The 19,450-nt window shown below is 48.2% G+C and overlaps 1 protein-coding gene across 1 annotated transcript; it reads right to left on the bottom strand.

The window, feature by feature from the left end:
• Positions 1-216: 216 nt before the first annotated feature.
• On the bottom strand, positions 217-13,820 carry LOC140454691 (beta-1,3-galactosyl-O-glycosyl-glycoprotein beta-1,6-N-acetylglucosaminyltransferase 3-like). Its single transcript, XM_072549618.1, has 3 exons — positions 13,120-13,820; positions 1,960-1,972; positions 217-753 (listed from the first exon to the last, which is right to left on the bottom strand). The coding sequence occupies exons 1-3, from the start codon at positions 13,818-13,820 to the stop codon at positions 217-219; spliced, it is 1,251 nt and encodes a 416-aa protein (XP_072405719.1).
• Positions 13,821-19,450: the final 5,630 nt, after the last annotated feature.

Genomic DNA, 19,450 nt, shown 5'->3' with positions numbered 1-19,450 from the left:
TACAGTGGATAGTATTAAGGTATCCAATCTCCACAGTGCCCAACACTATCGTGCCCAGCCTCACACTGCCTCGTGCTACAGTGGCTATGTTATAGCATGCAGTTTCACAGTGTCTGGCCTCCACAGTAGCCAGTGTTATACTATACAGTCTCACAGTGCCCAGTCTCTCAGTGTTTCCGATGTCTCACCCACCACCCCTACCACCATCACCGAGGTTTACTCTGTCCCAACCTCTAACCCAGCCCCAGTTTTACCAAGTGTCCTGTTTCGGAGATATTCCTCCATGCACTGTACTGCCGTGTTATCCATGTTGGGGTCAAACCTATTTGCAAAGAAACATCTCTGACGGACCACCCAATGTAGATCTCCTGCCCCATACACACAAACCAAGCGGCGATACCTTCCCGTGCAGGGAGGGTATAGGGCACCCCTCGCAACGTCACCAGCCTCAAAGGACCACTTTACTGCGCGTCCAAGTGTCCTGGTGGCTGCTTGGGTGTACGGGATGGAGCCTGGTACATTGGGCATTCTGTGCAGGGTAGCCCACACATGCTCGTCCGGGCTGTAGGTATCCTCCGACCACTTGAGGAAGGCCTGGATCTCGGCACTGTCAAACACATGGCCGACAAACTCTCTGGAGGCCATGAAGTAGGTGCTGCCCACGAAGATGGAGGGGCTGATGTTCGGCTGGTCTTTCAGTTGCGCCGTCAAGACGACTTGGTCGAGGGTATCGTGGTGGTATTGCCAATGTTTCTAAAAGGCAAGCTCAAGGAGAGTGAGAGAGATGAGAAAGCAGAAATGATAGCTTTTCAACTTCGCCTGTGGCTTTTTCCCTCCCCAACTCCTCTGCACTCTCCTCGCCCCCAGCTCCAGCAAGATCCATGCACACTCCTTCTCTCAGTTACTCACCTTACAGTGGAGAACAAGGCCATTCAGCCCCTCAGGCCTTTCTCACTCCTATTGCCTAGTGCCAGTCACCTGCCAATTTCCCCATATCCCAAACCATCTCCCAATGCTCATTCGCTGCGCAAACATATAACTCATCCTCAAACTCTCCCAGTGGATCTGGCTCCAAAAATACACTTCAGGCTGTGCCCTCTGGTCATAAAGGTTGAGAGCACCAGAAAAATAGATCCTTCAGCCCATCGTGACTGCGCTGGCAAAACAGGCTCCTTGCTACTCCAGTCTCATTTTCCAGCACTGGGAACATTGCCTTTCATGCCTCACCAGTGCAATGGAGACACTTTCCTGTGGTCATCAACTCCTGGAGTGGGACTTGAACACAGAGCTTTTGCCTTAGAGAGAAGGACATGGTGTGCAGGGATATAGATCTCTGATATGCCTTTGCCATTACCAAGTGTGATCTATTGTCTGTAGAGGACGTTGGTGAGGCCACTTTTAAAACACTGCATACAATTCTGGTCGCCCTTCAAAAGAAAGGATGTTGTTAAACTTGAGAGGGTGCAGAAAAGATTTACCAGGATGTTGCCGAGATTGGAGGGCTTGAGCTACAGTAAAAGGTCGAATAGGCTGGGGCTATTTTCCCTGGAGTGTCGGATGCTGAGGGGTATCCTTACAGAAGTTCATAAAATCAGGAGAAGCATGGATAGATGTTGAAATGATCAGCCAGATGATAGTACACTTCACACAGCTTCCTTTATCACATACATGCAAGAAGACTCAACCAGCCGGGTCAAAGCCCACCCTTGCCTGGAGAGTCTGAAACAGGCAGTTGCAATCACATTTTTACACACAAATCAGCGTTCCCCTTTCACGAATTACATTTTGATTTCAAGCCTTAGCAACACAACTGATCAATCAGATCCTGATCTAGGTACGTGACGTTTAGCATTAGATCATTGACCTTAAACTTCTACAACACCTGTTGAGTGTTGTTTCGGTCTTCCTGCCTTCTCACTTAATGGGAGCCAGTTTCAGTAAGCTAGCTAGCTTGCTTACGTGCTTGGCTGCACTTTTCCGTTGCTGCTCAGAATTGTTTAGCTGACCTCCTTTTCTGTTCTTGCCCCATTTTGATTCCTTCCAGGTTGGCTGTATAGCCAAAGGTCTTTTCCCAACGGTGGGGGAGTCCAAAACGAGAAGCATAGGTTTAAGTTGAGAGGGGAAAGACCTGAGGGGTTACTTTTTCATGCAGTGGGTGATGTGTGCCTGGAATGAGCTACCAAGAGGTGGTGGAGGCGGCTGGTACAATGACAATATTTAAAAGGCATCTCGATGTGGACATGAATAGGAATAGGTGAGAGAGATATGTGCCAAAGGCTGGCAAATGGGATTAGGTCAGATTAGGATGACTAGTCAGCGCAGACAGGTTGAACTGAAGGGTCTGTTCCATACTGTATGATGTTATGACTCCGTGCTCTCTGGTTATTGAGGTTTAGAGCACCAAAATAATAAGTTGCCCTTCAGCCCATCGTGTCTGCACTGGTCAAAAAGACCAGCTTCGAACTATTCTCATCCCATTTTGTCGCACTTGGCCCACACCCTTGAGTGTCTCACAAAAGCAATTAAGACACCTTCCTATGGCCATCAACTCCTGGAGTAGGACTTGAATCCAATGCTCCTCCCTCAGAGTGAAGGACACCACACATTAGATTCTCTACAGTATGGAAACAGGCCATTTGGCCCAACAATTCCACACCAATCCTCTGAAGAGCAACCCATCACCCTACCTGATAATTACCCCTGACTAATGCACCTAACACTATGGTCAATTTAGCATGACAAATTCACCTCACCTGCACATCTTTGCACTGTGGCAGGAAACCAGAGCACCTGGAGGAAACCCACGCAGACATGGGGACAATGTGCAAACTCCACACAGACAGTCGCCCAGGGCTGGAATCGAACCCAGGTCTTTGGTGCTGTGAGACAACAGTGCTAACCACTGAGCCACCGTGCCACCCCTTCCGCAAGACACAAGACACTTTATTTACATTGTGTCAAAAGATATCTTTTATCCTCGGTCCTTGTGGCATCATGCGTGGGAAATATGGATCCTTGGTTACCAAGGGGAGGATAGATTATCGATGGTATGCAGAAATGTGGATGGTGGAACAGGATCAAAAGGGCCAATGGTCTACTCTTGTTCCTTGAATTTATGGGAACAGATCTTTTTTTATCCACCTTACATCAAAACTTGCCATCATCTCATACAAATGTAGTTTAGGCTTCATTTACGTTTCAATTCCTCAGATCTCCCTACCATGCCTCTAACCCAAAATCTTACATCTGCATTCCATTGCACTTGTACAATCGGTGAACAGTGAAGTATATATCCTTGTCTTCATTACCGAGTGCTCACCCTATACCCATTGAATAAACCTCACCCTAATCTCCTTTGTTCCAATGGGAGCATCGTTGACCTTTCCAACTGAGCCATCCAACTTAAACCCTGGCACCATTCTGCGAAATCTCCACCCTGTCCTGAGGGCCCTCACATCGTTTTATAGTCACCGGAAATGACCACAACAATCCAACTGGGGCTAAACCAATTCGACATGCAGCATAACTCAACCATTTATTGGCATCAATGCCTCTATTTATGAAGCCTTCTGCTTTTCTACCCTCTTATGGCCTCCTCATCTTCTAATGTCGATGGATGTTTATTGCCAGATCCCTCTAATCCTGCGCACTCTTTACGATTGTGCCATTACATTTCTATTACCTCTCCACATCCTTCTCCCAAAACATAGCACCTTACACTCTTCTGTATTCACCTCTGACTGGATGCTGTCTGTTCACTGTGGTGACTCTGGACAATTCACATCATCCTCACCATTTTCCAATCCTCCAGGTTTATCATTGCCCCGAATATGGGCATTCTGCCACATACTCCAAGATTGATATCACTGACATATTGAATAAAAGCAGTCGTCTATTTAGAGCTGAGATGCAGAAACATTTCTTAACTTATAGGATAGCGAAATTATGGAATTCTGTACCACAGAAATCTGTGGAGTTTGAGTCATTGAATATATCCAAGAATGCGATTAACAAATATTTAGGTTTCAAAAGCATCAAAGACAAGGGAGAAAGTGTTAGTATGGCATTGAGATAAGGATTAGCCACGATCGTATAGTATGGTGGGCCTCATGGAGGGCCAAATCATCTTCTCCTGCTCCGGGTCTTGATGTTTAAAATGTCCCAGCTGTGTGGATCATTCCCACCTACCAACCTACCAACCTCTCGTCCAAAACAAGATCCATGAATCAGGGCTTGTGTTGTCAATTTTGTTGTCCAGCCATTTTTATCTAGTGCCTAGTGAAACACTTCATTGAAACCAGTTCAGACAACATTCTCTGCATTCAAATTCTCAGCTACTTCATCAATGCATGATGTGAGGTTGGAGACTTACCTTTTGAAACCCTGCTCTGGCTTCGCTTCATTAATTTGATCTAAGGCAGGTTGGTGCGAATTGCAGCCATAACTACCAGCATCAATGTCAAGTACATGATATAAAGTAAACTAGGATCCATGTGGTGTGAGCCTCAGAGACCCAGATTCAAGTCGCTTCTGCTCCAGAGTTGTGCGATAACATCTTTGAACAGGTTCATCAGTAAATGTAAGACCATTAACAAGTCGGGACAGGAGTCGGCCATTTGGTCCCTCAAGCCAGCTTCACTAGGATCGTGGCTGATTCAACATTCTTCAAGTCCATGTTCTTGCCCTACCCCCGTAATGCTTAATTCCCCAACTGAGCAAGAATCTGAGTCTTAAATATATATAAGGACAGCTCTCCGTGGCTAGGAATTCCAAAGATTCACAACCTTCTGAGAGAGGAAATTCCACCTCATCTCAGTCTTAAACTGGTGCCCCTTTATTCTGAGACAATACCCCCCCTGGTCCTGGACTCTCCCATGAGGAGAATCATCCTTTCAGCATTTACCCAGTCAAGCCCCTTAATCCTGTCCATTTCAACGAGGTCAACCTCAGAGTACAACGGGATCTTGAACAGATGGGCTAATAGGCCGGGAGTGCCAGATGGATTCTAATGTCGATAAATGTGAGGTGCTTCATTTTGGTTTAGCAAATCAGGGCAGGAATAATACACTTCATGGTAACGTCTGGGAAGTGATGATGAAACAAGAGATCTTGGAGTGCAAATTCATAATTTCTTGAAAATGGAGTTGCAGATAGACAGGTTAGTGAAGAAGTCGTTTGCTACACATGGCATTATTGGACAGTGCATTGTGTGTAGGATTTGGGAGGTCATGCTGTGGCTGAACAGGACATTGGTTTGGCAATTTCTGGAATATAGCATGCAATTCTGGTCTCCCTGCTATAGGAAGGATGTTGTGAAACTTGGAAAGGTTCAGAAAAGATTTACAAGGATGTTGCCAGAGTTGAGTATGGAAATGCAGGAAATTGATACCAGATGTGGAATAATTACAGACACGATGGGCTGAATGGCATCCTTCCGCAAGAATTCTTTAATTCTGTGACTGGCGCAGAGGGAGATTAACTTCAAGGTTCATGTTATCAGGAGGGACACCAAAGCCCTTAGCTGAGTGGTCAGAAAACTCCCTACTCTTTACTTGAGGCTAACCTGTCTCCACCAATATCATAGCATAAGTCAGCCATTCGTCCCTTCAAGTCTGCTCCACTATTCAATAAGGTCACTGCTCTTCTGGTTGCAATTTCAATTCCACATTTCTATCGTTTGTCCTGGGGTCCTTATCTTTTTTTTAAAAAAAGGTCACCTTGCTCACCCTTTCATAACTTCATCAACTCAGCCTTCACAACTTCGTACAGAAGAGATTTACACAGTGCAACAGCCCTCTCAGGGGAAAATAATTCTGCAAGGCATTGGTAAGGCCACTTTTGGGTACTGGGTAAATTTGTGATTGCCCTGCTATTGGAAGGGTGTTGTTAAACTGCAAAGGATGCAGAATAGATTTATAAAGATGTTGCCAGGACTGCAGTTATAAGGAGAGGCTAGATAGACTAGGACTTTTCTCACTGGAGTATTGGAGGGTGAAGGGTGACCATATAGAGGTTTATAAAATTGTGGGGGAAATCAATAAAAGTGAATAGCCCCAGGATGGGGGAGTCCAAACCCAGAGGGCATAGGTTTAAGGTGAGACCTGAGGGTGGTACAAATACGGACCAAGTTGCCAAAAAGAATTGTTGTAGTGGGTACAATTACAAGATTTAATAGACGACATAAATAGGACAAGTTTAGAAGGATATGGACCAAACCCAGGATAAGGGGACTAGTTCCAATTAGGACACCTGGTTGGCATGGATGAGTTGGACGAAAGGGTATGTTTCGGTGCTGTAGGACTCTGACGATATCTTATTCTACAGAACATCTTGTCAAACCTACAAGAGAAAGCAATGTCCCATCAACCACCTTACCATGTCCCCTCAGAGAAATTTATACATTTCAAAAAGATCTCTCAGATTTCCAAACTTAAATGAGTAAAAGTCAATTTGTTCAACCTTCCTTCATAAGATAAACCCTTCATCCCCAGGAAAAAGGCAGGTGAAACTTGCTGTCAATGTAATTATTTTATGTTTTAAATGAGAGAAAAATATACAGACTAATTCTGATGTGGTCTCATCAAGGCCTTGTGTGGCATTCTCTCCACCCCTCAGGTCTGGAAATGGACTCCACATTTTGAAGAAAAATGTCTGTGTTAATGGACTCTGGACTAGAAAGGACTCTGTTTGTTGGTAATTAACTATCATATGGTTTGTTGGGCTTATCACCTGCACTGTCTTGCATGACCCTGGGTCTGGCAGGTCTTACTGTGAGCTGGGAGGCTCGTGGCTCGTCCTGAAAGCTGTCACCCCGAGAGCCGGAGGGTGGGAAGGCCATCCTGTGAACCTGAAGGTTGGTAGGCTGTCCCGAAAGCCGGAGGGTGGGTAGGCCACCCTGATGACAGTCTCCCTGAGAGCTAGATGGTGGGTAGACCATTCTGAGCACCGTCATCCCGAAAAGGGGTAATCGGGACGGGCTGTCCTAGAGGTGGTCGAAAGCTGTGTCAGAGCAGCCAAGAGCCAGAAAGCGTGTAGGGGCGGGCTGAGATCCAGAAGGCTTGTGGGCTGCCCTGCACGCTGTCATCCCAGGGAAGGGGACGGGCTGTCCTAGAGGTGGCCGAAAGGTGTGCCAGGATAGCCCACTGGCCAGATGGTGCATCGGGGTGGGTGAGAGCCCAATGGTACAAAGGGGCAGACCGAGAGCCAGAAGGTGGGTAGCCGTCCTCAGCGCTGTCTCCCCAGGTGGGTACTGGGGCGGACAGTCCTAGAGGTGGTCAAAAGGTATGTCAGGCCGGACCGAGAGCCGGAAGGCGCGTAGGGGCGGGCTGCCTGAGAGTGGTCGGAAGTTGGGAGGGACGGGGGCTTGCTGGGTCTGTATTATCTGCACTTTTTAATGTAACAGGATTGTCTTATGCATAAATGTCATTGTTGCTGTCTTTTCATATTTGAAACTGGGATTTGTGGTTTGTCCTCAATTCCCTGTAAACTGGTTGAACAGCAGGGCTTGAGGCCGAGCTTTGCTGCTCCTCTCCCTTGTATAATTGTTGATGTCTGCAGCTGTAAATGTTAACTGTTGTGCAGTAACCTCTTTTTTGTACTTGTTTAATAAAATAAAAAAAAAAATAGGGGAATGCTCCTCTCCCGTGTAAAATTGCTGTCTCTTGTATACAGTTGTAAATGTTAACTGTTTTTGTAAACTGTTTAATAAAATTTATAAACAGGAGATTCAGAGGTCTTCTCAATTTAGGGGACTGACTCTGTGCTGGCTGGGTCACAGTCAGTGTGTTACTGTTGGTTTCTGCTTGTTTTTTGTGTGGGGGAAACCTGATTCCTGAACTGGCTGAATTATTTAGCCAGTTTGTTAACTGGCATTCCTTTAGGGAGGACTGATTGTTAAACTCCTGATGCACATAATGTGTTAGAGGTGCCGGAAGGTGTGTCGGGGTAGTCCACTGGCCGGACGGTGCATTGGGGTGATGAGAACCCAGTGGTAAGTAGGGGCAGACAGAGAGCCAGGAGCAGTCCTCAGCGCTGCTGCCCCAGGCGGGTAACGGTGCAGGCTGTCCTAGAGGTGGTCGAAAGGTGTGTCAGGGCGGATCGAGACCTGAAAGGTACGTAGGGGCGGGCTGCCTGAGAGCGGCCGGAAGGTGGGAGGGATTGGGGTGGTGGGGGGTGGGGGGAAGACTTGCTGGTTTTTTGGGGGTCTGTATTGTATGCTCTGTTTCTTACACAAGTGGACTGTCTTATATATATGAATGTCATTGTTACTGTTCGTAATGATTGAAACTGGGATTTGAGGTTTTTCCTCAGTTCCCTGAAAACCGGTTGAATGTCAGGGTTTGGGGCTTGGCTTTGTCATTCCCCTCCCTTGTAAAATTGCTGTTTCTCTGTATACAGCTGTAAATGTAATTGTTTGTATAAACTGTGAATTGTTTAATAAAATATAAATAAACAGGACTGTCTGTTTCCTTTCTTCCTGGTGAAGGAATATAAATTGTGAGGAGCAATTATAAATGTTGTCTGCGAAAATCACAAAGCTGAATCATGAAAGAGGAAGGGGAGTGTAGGTTAAGCTAGATATACTTGTACAAACAGTTATAAGCATCTGTTTCCCACTTCTGCAAAAACAAAAACCACAATCAAGAGGTCATAAGGCTCAGTGTGGACGAAGAATGAGAGGAAATGTTGCTTTAGCAAGCAAGGAAGCCGATGGCAGTGAAGGTAGATATACGCTAACAATAGACCACAGAGGGATGTGGTGAAATGGCCAAGAAAACCTGTACTGTTACGCACAAGGCCAGATAAGGCAAGAGATAAACAAGAGGAATGGGCGCTGGGTTTCGAGTAGTGGGAGGAGGGAAAGGGAAATGAATTATATCAAGGTTTTGTATTTTTTCCCAACTTGTAGACACCACTCTTGCAAGAGTATATCAGATGATACTGCTGCAGCAGATCTTGTCTTGGACTGAAATTATTGAAGTGAGTGGGTTCTATTTCCCACATAAATTAAGATTTACACACTTGTCAGATGCAGTGAAAAACACCTACACACATATGACATGGATACTAGGGAAAAATAAGCATGACTGCTGTCGGGTGGTAGTGGAAGAAAAATAAACAGGCATGTCAAGGGATCTGCTCACTGAGAGCTGGCTCTAGGGGAGCTGGATCAGCATATGAAGGACTCTTCAATCCTCTTGAGGAGACTGACTTCGAAACAGCTTCAGTGTGTCTTATGTGCTGCTGTTGGTGTCCTCCTACTGAGGAGGAGTTTATTTTTAATTTTTTTTCATAGTTTGTTGTGATTGTTTTCTGCGGTTTCTTTCTGCTTATTTCTGTTAATTTGAAGCTATGCTCAGCTGCCCAGGCAGCTACTACCACCACTGCTGCTATAGTCTGGGCCTGCTCCTCCGACTGAAGCCTGGACCTCGCCTGCACCCCTGCTGCTGCTGCCTGGGCCTACCTACACCTGGGGACGACTTTGATTGCTACTCCTGAGGCTGCTTCTGAAAAACAAATAAACAGGATGATCAGATGTTCTGTTCACTCTGAGCTGGCTCTGAGGAAGCTGGATCCGTGTCAAGGACTCCATGTGTAAACAAAATGGTGAGTTGGTGACTGGATTATGGCCTCTGTGAAGTTATTCCTGATGTCGGGGTTTCCTGCTCCTCTGATGCTGCCTGACCTGCTGTGCTTTTTCAACACTGCTCTAATCTTGACTGTAATCTCCAGCATCTGCAGTCCCCACTTACAGTCATAGAGATGTACAGCATGGAAACAGATCCTTCGGTCTGACCAGATATCCCGACCCAATCCAGTTCCACCTGCCAGCACCCGGCCCATATCCCTCCAAACCCTTCCTATTCATATACCCATCCAAATGCATCTTAAATGTTGCAGTTGTACCAGCCTCCACCACATCCTCTGGCAGCTCATTCCATACACGTACCACACTCTCCATGAAAATGTTGCCCCTCGGGTCTCTTTTATATCTTTTCCCTCTCACCTGAAACCTGTCCTCTAGTTCTGGACTCCCTGACCCCAGGGAAAAGACTTTGTCTATTTATCCTATCCATGCCCCTCATAATTTTGTTAACCACTATAAGCTCACCCCTCAGCCTCCAACACTCCAGGGAAAACCGCGTCAGCCTGTTCCGCCTCTCCCTATAGCTCAAATCCTCCAACCCTGGCAACATCCTTGTAAATCATTTTGGAATCCTTTCAAATTTCACAACATCTTTCCAATGGGAAAGAGACCAGAATTGCACGCAATATTACAACAGTGGCCTTACTGATGTCCTGTACAGCCGCAACATGACCTCCCAACTCCTGTATTCCATAGTCTGACCAATAAAGAAGCGTATACCAAACATTGCCTTCACTACCCTATCTACCTGCAACTTCGCTTTCAAGGAGCTATAAACCTGCACTCCAAGGTCTCTGTTCAGCAACACTCCCTAGGACCTTACCATTAAGTGTATACGTCCTGCTAAGATTTGCTTTCTCAAAATGCAGCACCTCGCATTCATCTGAATTAAACTCCATCTGCCACTTCTCAGCCCATTGGCCCATCTGGTCCAGATCCTGTTGTAATCTGAGGTAACCCTCTTCGCTGTCCATTACACCTTCAATTTTGGTGTCATCTGCAAACTTACTAACTGTCCCTCTTATGCTGTCATCCAAATCATTTATGTAAATGACAAAAAGTAGAGGGCCCAGCACCAATCGTTATGGCACTCCACTGGTCACAGGTCTCCAGTCTGAAAAACAATCCTCCATCACCACCCTCTGTCTTCTACCTTTTGAGCTAGTTCTATATCCAAATGGCTAGTTCTCCCTGTATTCAATGAGATCTAACCTTGCTAATCAGTCTCCCATGGGGAACCTTGTTGAATACCTTACTGAAACCCATATAGATCACATTTACCGCTCTGCCCTCATCAATCCTCTTTATTACTTCAAAAAACTCAATCAAGTTTGTGAGACTATTTCACTATCAACCTAAGAATAATCCTTTACATGCTCTGAACCAAACTTAAATTCTTTTTTGTTCACTCTTAACTCTTAAGGGGTAGCCATAAGCACCCACATAGGCCCCAACTATGCCTGCCTCTTCATCCATCAGCACCATTCCCCACCTTTTCCTCCACTACATTGATGACTGGATTGGCACTACCTCGTATTTGCATGAGGTGGTTGAAAATTCATTAATTCTAATTCTACCAACACCTTCCAACCTGACCTCAAATTCACCCGGACAATCTTGGACACCTCCTTTCCCTTCCTGGACCTCTCCATGTCCATCTCCATCTCTGGTAACCGACTAACCGTGGACATCTACTACAAACCCACCAACTCCCACAGCTACCTGGAATACACCTCCTCCCACCCTGACCCTGTAAAAACATTTTCCCTTCTTCTCAATTTCTCTGCCTCTGCTGCATCTGTTCCCAGGAGGACCACTTCTATCACAGAACATCCCAGATGGTGTCCTACCTCAAAAACTACAATTTCCTCTCCCACATGGTTGACAATGCCCTCCAGTGCATGTGCTCCATTTCCTGTACCTTCACCCTTGAACTACATCCCTCCCAACGCAACAGGGACAGAACCCCTTGGTCCTCACCTTCTACTCCACCAACATCCGGACACATTGCATTATCCTACACCACTTCTGCCACTTACAAACAGACTGCACCATTAGGGACATATTTCCCTCTGCAGTCCATCTGCATTTCAGAGACTCTTCCCTCTGCAACTCCCTTGTCAGATCCACACCCTCACCAACCCACCTTCCCTGGCCTCTGAAAATTGCAAAACCTGTACCCACACCTCCCCCCTCACCTCCGTCCAAGGCTCCAAAGGATCCTCCCACATCTGACAAATATACTTGTACCTCCACCAATGTCATCTACTGCATCCATTGCACCCAATGTGGTGCCCTCTACATCGGGGAGACAGAACTCTTACTTGCGGATTGTTTCAGAGAACATCTCTGGGACACCCACACCAACCAACCCCACCACCCCGTGGCTGAACACTTTAACTCCCCCTCCCACCAAGGGAATGCAGGTCCTGATGCCTGGATATTCCACCTTGGAACCCTGATCCGTCTGGTTGCAATGTCAATTTCACTAGTTTCATTATTTCCCCACCCCACCTTATCGCAGTCCCAAGTCTCCAACTCAGCACCACCCTCCTGACTGGTCTATCTTCCTTCCCACCTGTCCACTTGACCTTCCACCTCCCCCCCCCCCACCCCCCCCCCCCGCCCCCGATACCTTCATCTATCACATTCCCAGATACCTACAACCCCCAGCCCCACACCCATCCCACTTATCTCTCGGACCCCTGGTCCACAAACCTCATTCCTGATGAAGGGCTTATGTCCGAAACATTGATTCTTCAGATGCTGCCTGACCCGCTGTGCTTTTCCAGTGCCACACTCTTGACTCTGATCTCCAGTATCTGTAGTCCTCACTTTCTCCTACACTCTTAACCTACCTACATTCCTGTATACTCTTGTAATCAGTCTATATCCTTCCTTATCCCAGGCTCAGCCCCCTCTTTCTAACCCAACCCTTTCACCTGACCATGTTCCCTTCCACCCATCTGCTCCACCCCACCCACTGTCCAATCACAGCCACCTTCTCCCCACATCCACCAATTGCCATCCCACCTACCTTTCCCCAGCCCCACACCCCCATTCTGCAGCCCCTTCCTCGCCCCGGGTTCTGATGCAAGTTTCCGACCTGAAACGTCAATTGCCCTTCTATTCTGTTTGCAGCTCAACTCTCCAATTCCTCCTATATTCCTTTGTACATTCTGAACCTCCCTCCATGCAATTGAACTGTTTTAACAACCCTGTCTATCTTTTGTTACAGAGGGAGAGGGATAAGTTAGTGGAGGAGAGGGATTACAAAAGGGTGAGGGGTTAAAAAGGGAGAGGGGTTACAAATGGATTACCCTTCCGTTTCCCCTTTGTAACAGGCAGGAGTGAAGAACTGGAGGGGGGAGAGAGAGAGAGAGAGAGAGAGAGAGATGATGGAGGGAGGGAGGATGGAAAACACTTGGATGAAGAGAGGCCCAGCAGACAGGAAGGCGGTTCCCTTTTTGAACCCTGGTGCAGGATCCGACTCAATCACGTTGGAGCTGTTCAGAGCTCTGAGGCTGCGGACTATCTCCCGGTTGGTCTTCAGGGGGAAGTCTTGGCCACACACGTTGATGAAGTACCTCCAGGGGACAGAGCTCTCCAGCAGCTCCTTCATGCAGTTGAGATCTGCCTGAACTCTGCTCCAGCCAGCATAGGTGACCCACTCCAGCTTGGCTGCGACAAAGACTTTGTGGAAACACGAAGCGATGGCCCGAACGGCCGCAAGAAATTGACTCGGGAATTTGCGGTCCACGTGGATACAGTAGACATTCTGTGGGGCATAAATGCTCCGTAGAAGCCTCTCAAACATCTCAATGCTCTGGTGGATGACCATGGAGTAAGCCAAGGGGAAGTGTTCCTCCTCAGGGCTCAGGGGGACAGTGATATACTTGTGGGCCCTCACAAACGATCTGCAATTTCGGGTCATGTTCAGATAATCTCCCTCAGTGACGGCCTGGTGCTTGAGGGAGATAGTAATGGAGTTGAGGAGGGCCCTTTCCACCTCCTGCCTGTCCCCCTGGATGATCTGCCAGCAGGTGGAGTTCTCCTCGACCAGGAGGAGGTGTTCCTGCATTGGACTGGCGCCTGGTTTCACCAGCCTGAGGGTCAGCCGGCCCCCTCCTCTCTGGACCAGCAGCCATTGGCACAACAAGACCACGCTGAGCATACACAGTGCTGATCTGAGGCACGACCAGCGGGTACAACGCTGGGTCAGCTTGGGCACAGCGCTTTCCAGAGGGCAGTGTACCCAGCCGACAGGCGATAGGCAAATGCAGAATGGATGCTCTCTGTGCTGAGCAGCACTGCCTCCACCAGGCCGTGGGGAAGGAGTGACTGCAATTTGCTGGAGAGGTCGCCCCAGCCAGTCCCCTCTCCTTGTTAGACTCTTGTCTTTCCTTTTCCCCAAGATTCAATGAATGACTCCGACTTTCACTCCCTCTCCCCCCGGAACTGCTCTCCCTCTGGAATTCCTCTCCCACTTTAACACCTCTCCCTCTCTCCGTTAACCCTTTGTAATCCCTTTCCCTCTATAATCCCTCTCCCATTGTAATTCCTCTCCTCCACGAACTCATCCCTCTCCCTCAGTAACTCCTCTTGCTCCCTCTGTAACTCCTCTCTCATTCCTCTCTCTCTGTAACTCCTCTCTCACACACACACATTAACTCCTCTCTCTTTCTCTGTCCCTCAGTAACTCCTCTCCTCCCTCTCTCGGTAACTCTCTCCCTCTCTCGGTAACACCTCTCCCCCTCTCTGTCCCTCAGTAACTCCTCTCCTCCCTCTCTCGGTAACTCTCTCCCTCTCTCACTACCTCCTCTCCCTCTCACTGTCTCTCTCAGTAACTCCTCCCGCCCTCCTCTGGATGATACCCAGCCAATGTTCCGTTGTTTCTCTCTCGGAGTCCGGGCTCCTCTCGCTCCTGTCTGCCTGCCTGGCTACAGGCGTTTCCTTCCCCGGTCTCTGCTTCTCTCCAGCCGTTCCTGGGCCGGTGTCGCCCGGGTGAAGTAAAGGAGAGGATCACGATCGGAGAACCTACAACCAGAGAGAACACAGAGCCAGCCAAGTCCAATAACCCACGCCCCAGCCTGGGCTGAGATGCTCTTTCAGGAAGGAACCTTCCATCGAGCCCACAACAATGTGGGAGGGGTAACCCTTGGATGAAGAGAGGACCAGGAGACGGGCAGGACCTGTTTGTACTGTGACTCTTAACTGCCCTCTGGGCTATTAGGGATGGTCAATAAACACTGGCCTGGCCAACGGTGCCCCCATCCCATGAATTTATTTGAAAAAAAGCGACAAAGTAAGTCAAATTAAATCAAACTTCACCACCCGTCATCTCTCTCTCTCTCTGATGCGAAATTGGGATTATGGTGATTTGACCGTTCATAACAAAGCTGTGAATCTGAGCACAGCAAGTTGATATGAATCCAAAAAAAAAATTCCCCTGGCCAAGAGTGGCTCAGAGGTTAGCATTGCTGGAGCACAGTGCCAGGAACCAGAGTTTGATTCCAGCCTTCGGTGGCTTTGTGGAGTTTTGCATGTTGTCTGCTTGGGTACCCTTCGGGTGCTCTGATTTCAAAGATGTTCAAGTTAGATGGATTGGCCATGCTGAATTGCCCATAATGTCCAGGGATGTGCAGGCTGGGTGGGTTACCATAGACACACACACACACACACACACACACACACACACACACACACACACACACACACACACACACACACACACACACACACACACACACACACACACACACAATGCTTAATCTAATGCAACATCCTGGTGGTTCTCCTTTGCCCCCCCTCCAGTACAATCACATCCTTCCTATAATGTGGTGACCAGAACTGCACACAGTATTCCAGCTGTGGTCTCACCAAAATCCTGTAAAGCTCCAACATGACACCTCCCTGCTCATGTATTCAGTGGCTTTGATCCTTCTTAATTCCCTTACCTGCCTATCCTGCTGCCTTCACGGATGGCTGGAACACACAAACCAGGATCCGTCTAATCTTCTGTGCTTGCCAGGGTCCTCCTATTTAACGTGTGCTCCCTTGCCATGTTAGTCCTCCGGAAATGCATGTCACAGAAATTTGGGCATTCAGTAGCACAGAATGCAGAAAAAAAAACGACTGGCATCAAGAGATGGCATCTTTTAAACATTGTAACTGTGCCCACATACATTACTTCGTCTGGAAGTTCATTCCATCACAAACCACGCTGGGAAAAGAGTTGCTCCTCAATCTTTAAATCTTTTTCCTCTGACCTGACAAACATGGCCCTGAGTCTGAACTCCCCCACACTAGGGAAAAGACCCTTGTCATTCACCTTATCAATCACTGTCATGATTTTATAAACCTCAGCAAGGTCACCCCTCAATTTCCTATGCTGCAGTGAAAAACACATACAGTTCTGATGTGGATCCTTCAGAGAGGGGACAAAAAATGTTTACCAGGACGTTGCCTGGAATGGGGGATTTTACCTGTGAAGAAAGATTGGATAGACTTGGTTTGTGTTCACTGGAATGCAGGAGGTTGAGGGGCGACCTTATGGAAGTTTATAAGATTGTGAATGGCACGGATAGGGTGGAAAGTATGAGGCCTTTTCTCAGGGTGGAAGAGTCAGTTACTCAGGGACACAGGTTTAAGGTGGAGGGGTCAGGGGGTGTTTAAAAGAGATATGTGAGGCATGTTTATCATGGGGAAAGGGTGGTGAGTTCATGGAACACACTGCCAGAACAGACAATGGAAGCAGACACAATTGGAGTTTTCAAGAAGCATCCAGCAGCAGGCATGAATAGGAAGGGAACAGGGGAATACGGATCCTGTAAGTGAAGACAGTTTTAATATGGAAGGCAAAATGTGTCCGCGCAGGCTTGGAGGGCTGAAGGATTCATCACTGAAGGAAAATGCAAACTGTTCAAAGACTTATCAGATGGTAACATGGAGGCCCCAAGCAGCTGAAGGCCCAGTGGAGCGATGGTCAAGAGGCTGGAATCGAAGGAGAGCAGACATGTTAGAATGATAATGAGCATTGATGTTACAGCTCAGAGAGGGTTATTGGGACTGGAGGAGATTACGGAGATGGGGGGGGGGGGGTAGGAGTTGGAAGAGATTACAAAGTAGAGGTTGGAAGAGGTTACAAAGATAGGGAGAAGTGTTGTGGGTGGAGGAGGTCACAGTGTCATCGATTCACAGAGATGTACAGCATGGAAACACACCCTTCAGTCTAACTCGTCCATGCCAACCAGTTATCCTAACCTAATCTGAACTCATTTGACAATATTTGGCCCACATCTCTCTGACCCTTTCCCAGTCATATACCCATCCAGATGCCCTTTAAATGCTGTAATTGTACCAGCCTCCACCACTTCCTCTGGCAGCTCATTCCATACACACTCCACTCCTCAGCCTATTGGCCCATTTGATCAAGGTACCGTTGTCCTCCGAGGTCAACTTCTTCGCCGTCCACTACGCATCCAGTTTTAATGTCATCTGCAAACTTACTAACTATACCTCCTGTGTTCACATCCAAATTATTTATATAAATGATGCAAAGTAGCGGACCCAGCACCGATCCTTGTGGAACACCACTGATCACAGGCCTCCAATCTGAAAAGCAACCCTCCACCACCTTCTACATTCTACATTTGAATCAGTTGTGGATCCAAATGGCTATTTTCTGCTTGTATTCCATGAGATCTAACCTTTCTGACCAGTCTCCCATGGGGAATCTTGTCGAATACCTTACTGAAGTCCACAAAAATCATGTCCACCACTCTCCCCTCATCAATGCTCTTTGTTACTTCTTTAAAAAATTCAGTCAAATTTGTGAGACATGTTTTCCTACGCACAAAGCCATGTTGACGATCCCTAATCAGTCCATGCTTTTCCAAATACATGTACATCCTGTCCCTCAGGATTCCCTCCAACAACTTGCCCACCACCGATGTCAGGCTCATTGGTCTATAGTTTCCTAGCTTTTCCTTACCACCTTTCTTAGTGACACCACATTAGCCAAACTCCAGTCTTACAGCACCTCCCCTAAGACCATCAATGATACAAATATCTCAACAAGGGGCACAGCAATCATTTCCCTTGCTTCCCACAGCGTTGTCGCGAACACCTGATCAGGTCCTGGGGACAGGGAAGTTTGTAGGAGCTGGAGGTGGTGACAGAGATAGGGAGGGATGTAGGGGCCAGAGGAGGTTACAAAGATAGGAAGGAGTGTAGGAGCTGGAGGAGGTTTAAGACATAGGGAGGGAGTGCAGGTGTTTACAGAGATAGGGAGGAATGTAAGGGATGGAGGTGATTTGGGGATAGGGAGGAGTGTAGGCTCTGGAGTAGGTTACAGAGATGGGGAGGGGATTAGGGGCTGCAAGGGGTTACAGAAATAGAGAGGAACCTAGGGGCTGGAGGAGGTTACAGAAATAGGAGGGATGTAGGGGCTGGAGGAGGTTACAGAGATAGGGAGGGGTGTAGGGGATAGAGGTGGTTTGGGGATAGGGAGGGATGTAGGGTCTGGAGGTGGTTACAGAGATATGGAGGAGAATAGGGGCTGGAGGTGGTGACAGAGATAGGGAGGGGTGTAGGGGCTGGAGGTGGTTACAGAGATAGGGAGGGGTGTAGGGGCTGGAGGTGGTTACAGAGATAGGGAGGAGAATAGGGGCTGGAGGGGGTTACAGAGATAGGGAGGAGCCTCGGGGCTGGAGGAGGTTACAGAAATAGGAGGGATGTAGGGGCTGGAGGAGGTTACAGAGATAGGGAGGGGTGTGGGGATAGAGGTGGTTTGGGGATAGGGAGGGATGTAGGGTCTGGAGGTGGTTACAGAGATATGGAGGAGAATAGGGGCTGGAGGAGGTTACAGAGATAGGGAGGGGTGTAGGGGCTGGAGGTGGTTACAGAGATAGGGAGGGGTGTAGGGACTGGAGGATGTTACAGAGACAGGAAGGAGTGTAGACCCTGGAGGGGGTTCTAAGATAGAGAGGAAATTGTGGCTGGAGGAGGTAACAGAGATAGGGTGGAGTGTAGGGGCTGGATGTGGTTATTGAGATAAGGAGGAGCCTCGGGGCTGGAACAGGTTCCAGAGATAGGGAGGGATGTAGGGGCTGGAAGAGGTTAAAGAGATAGGGAGGGATGTAGGGGATAGAGGTGGTTTGGGGACAAGGAGGGATGTAGGGTCTGGAGGTGGTTACAGAGATAGGGAGGAGAATAGGGGCTGGAGGAGGTTACAGAGATAGGGAGGGGTGTAAGTGCTGCAGGTGGTTACAGAGATAGGGAGGGGTGTAAGAGCTGGAGGTGATTATAGAGACAGGGAGGGGTGTAGGGACTGGAAGTGGTTACAGAGATAGGGAGGGGTGTAGGGACTGGAGGTGGTTACAGAGATAGGGAGGGGTGTAGGGGTTGGAGGTGGTTACAGAGATAGGGAGGGGTGTAGGGGCTGGAGGTGGTTACAGAGATAGGGAGGGGTGGAAGTGCCGGAGGTGGTTACAGAGATAGGGAGGGGTGTAGGGGCTGGAGGGGGTTACAGAGATAGGGAGAGGTGTAGGGGCTGGAGGTGTTTACAGAGATAGGGAGAGGTGTAGGGGCTGGAGGGGGTTACAGAGATAGGGAGGGGTGTAGGGGCTGGAGGTGGTTACAGAGATAGGGAGGGGTGTAGGGGCTGGAGGTGGTTACAGAGATAGGGAGGGGTGTAGGGGCTGGAGGTGATTACTGAGATAGGGAGGGGTGTAGGGGCTGCAGCGGGGTTATAGAGAGAGGGAGGGTTGTAGCGGCTGGAGCTGGTTACAGAGATAGAGCGGG

The sequence above is a fragment of the Chiloscyllium punctatum genome, chromosome 29, assembly GCF_047496795.1.
Source record: "Chiloscyllium punctatum isolate Juve2018m chromosome 29, sChiPun1.3, whole genome shotgun sequence".
Classification (NCBI taxonomy): domain Eukaryota; kingdom Metazoa; phylum Chordata; class Chondrichthyes; order Orectolobiformes; family Hemiscylliidae; genus Chiloscyllium; species Chiloscyllium punctatum.
This window is presented reverse-complemented; position numbering and strand designations above follow the sequence as displayed.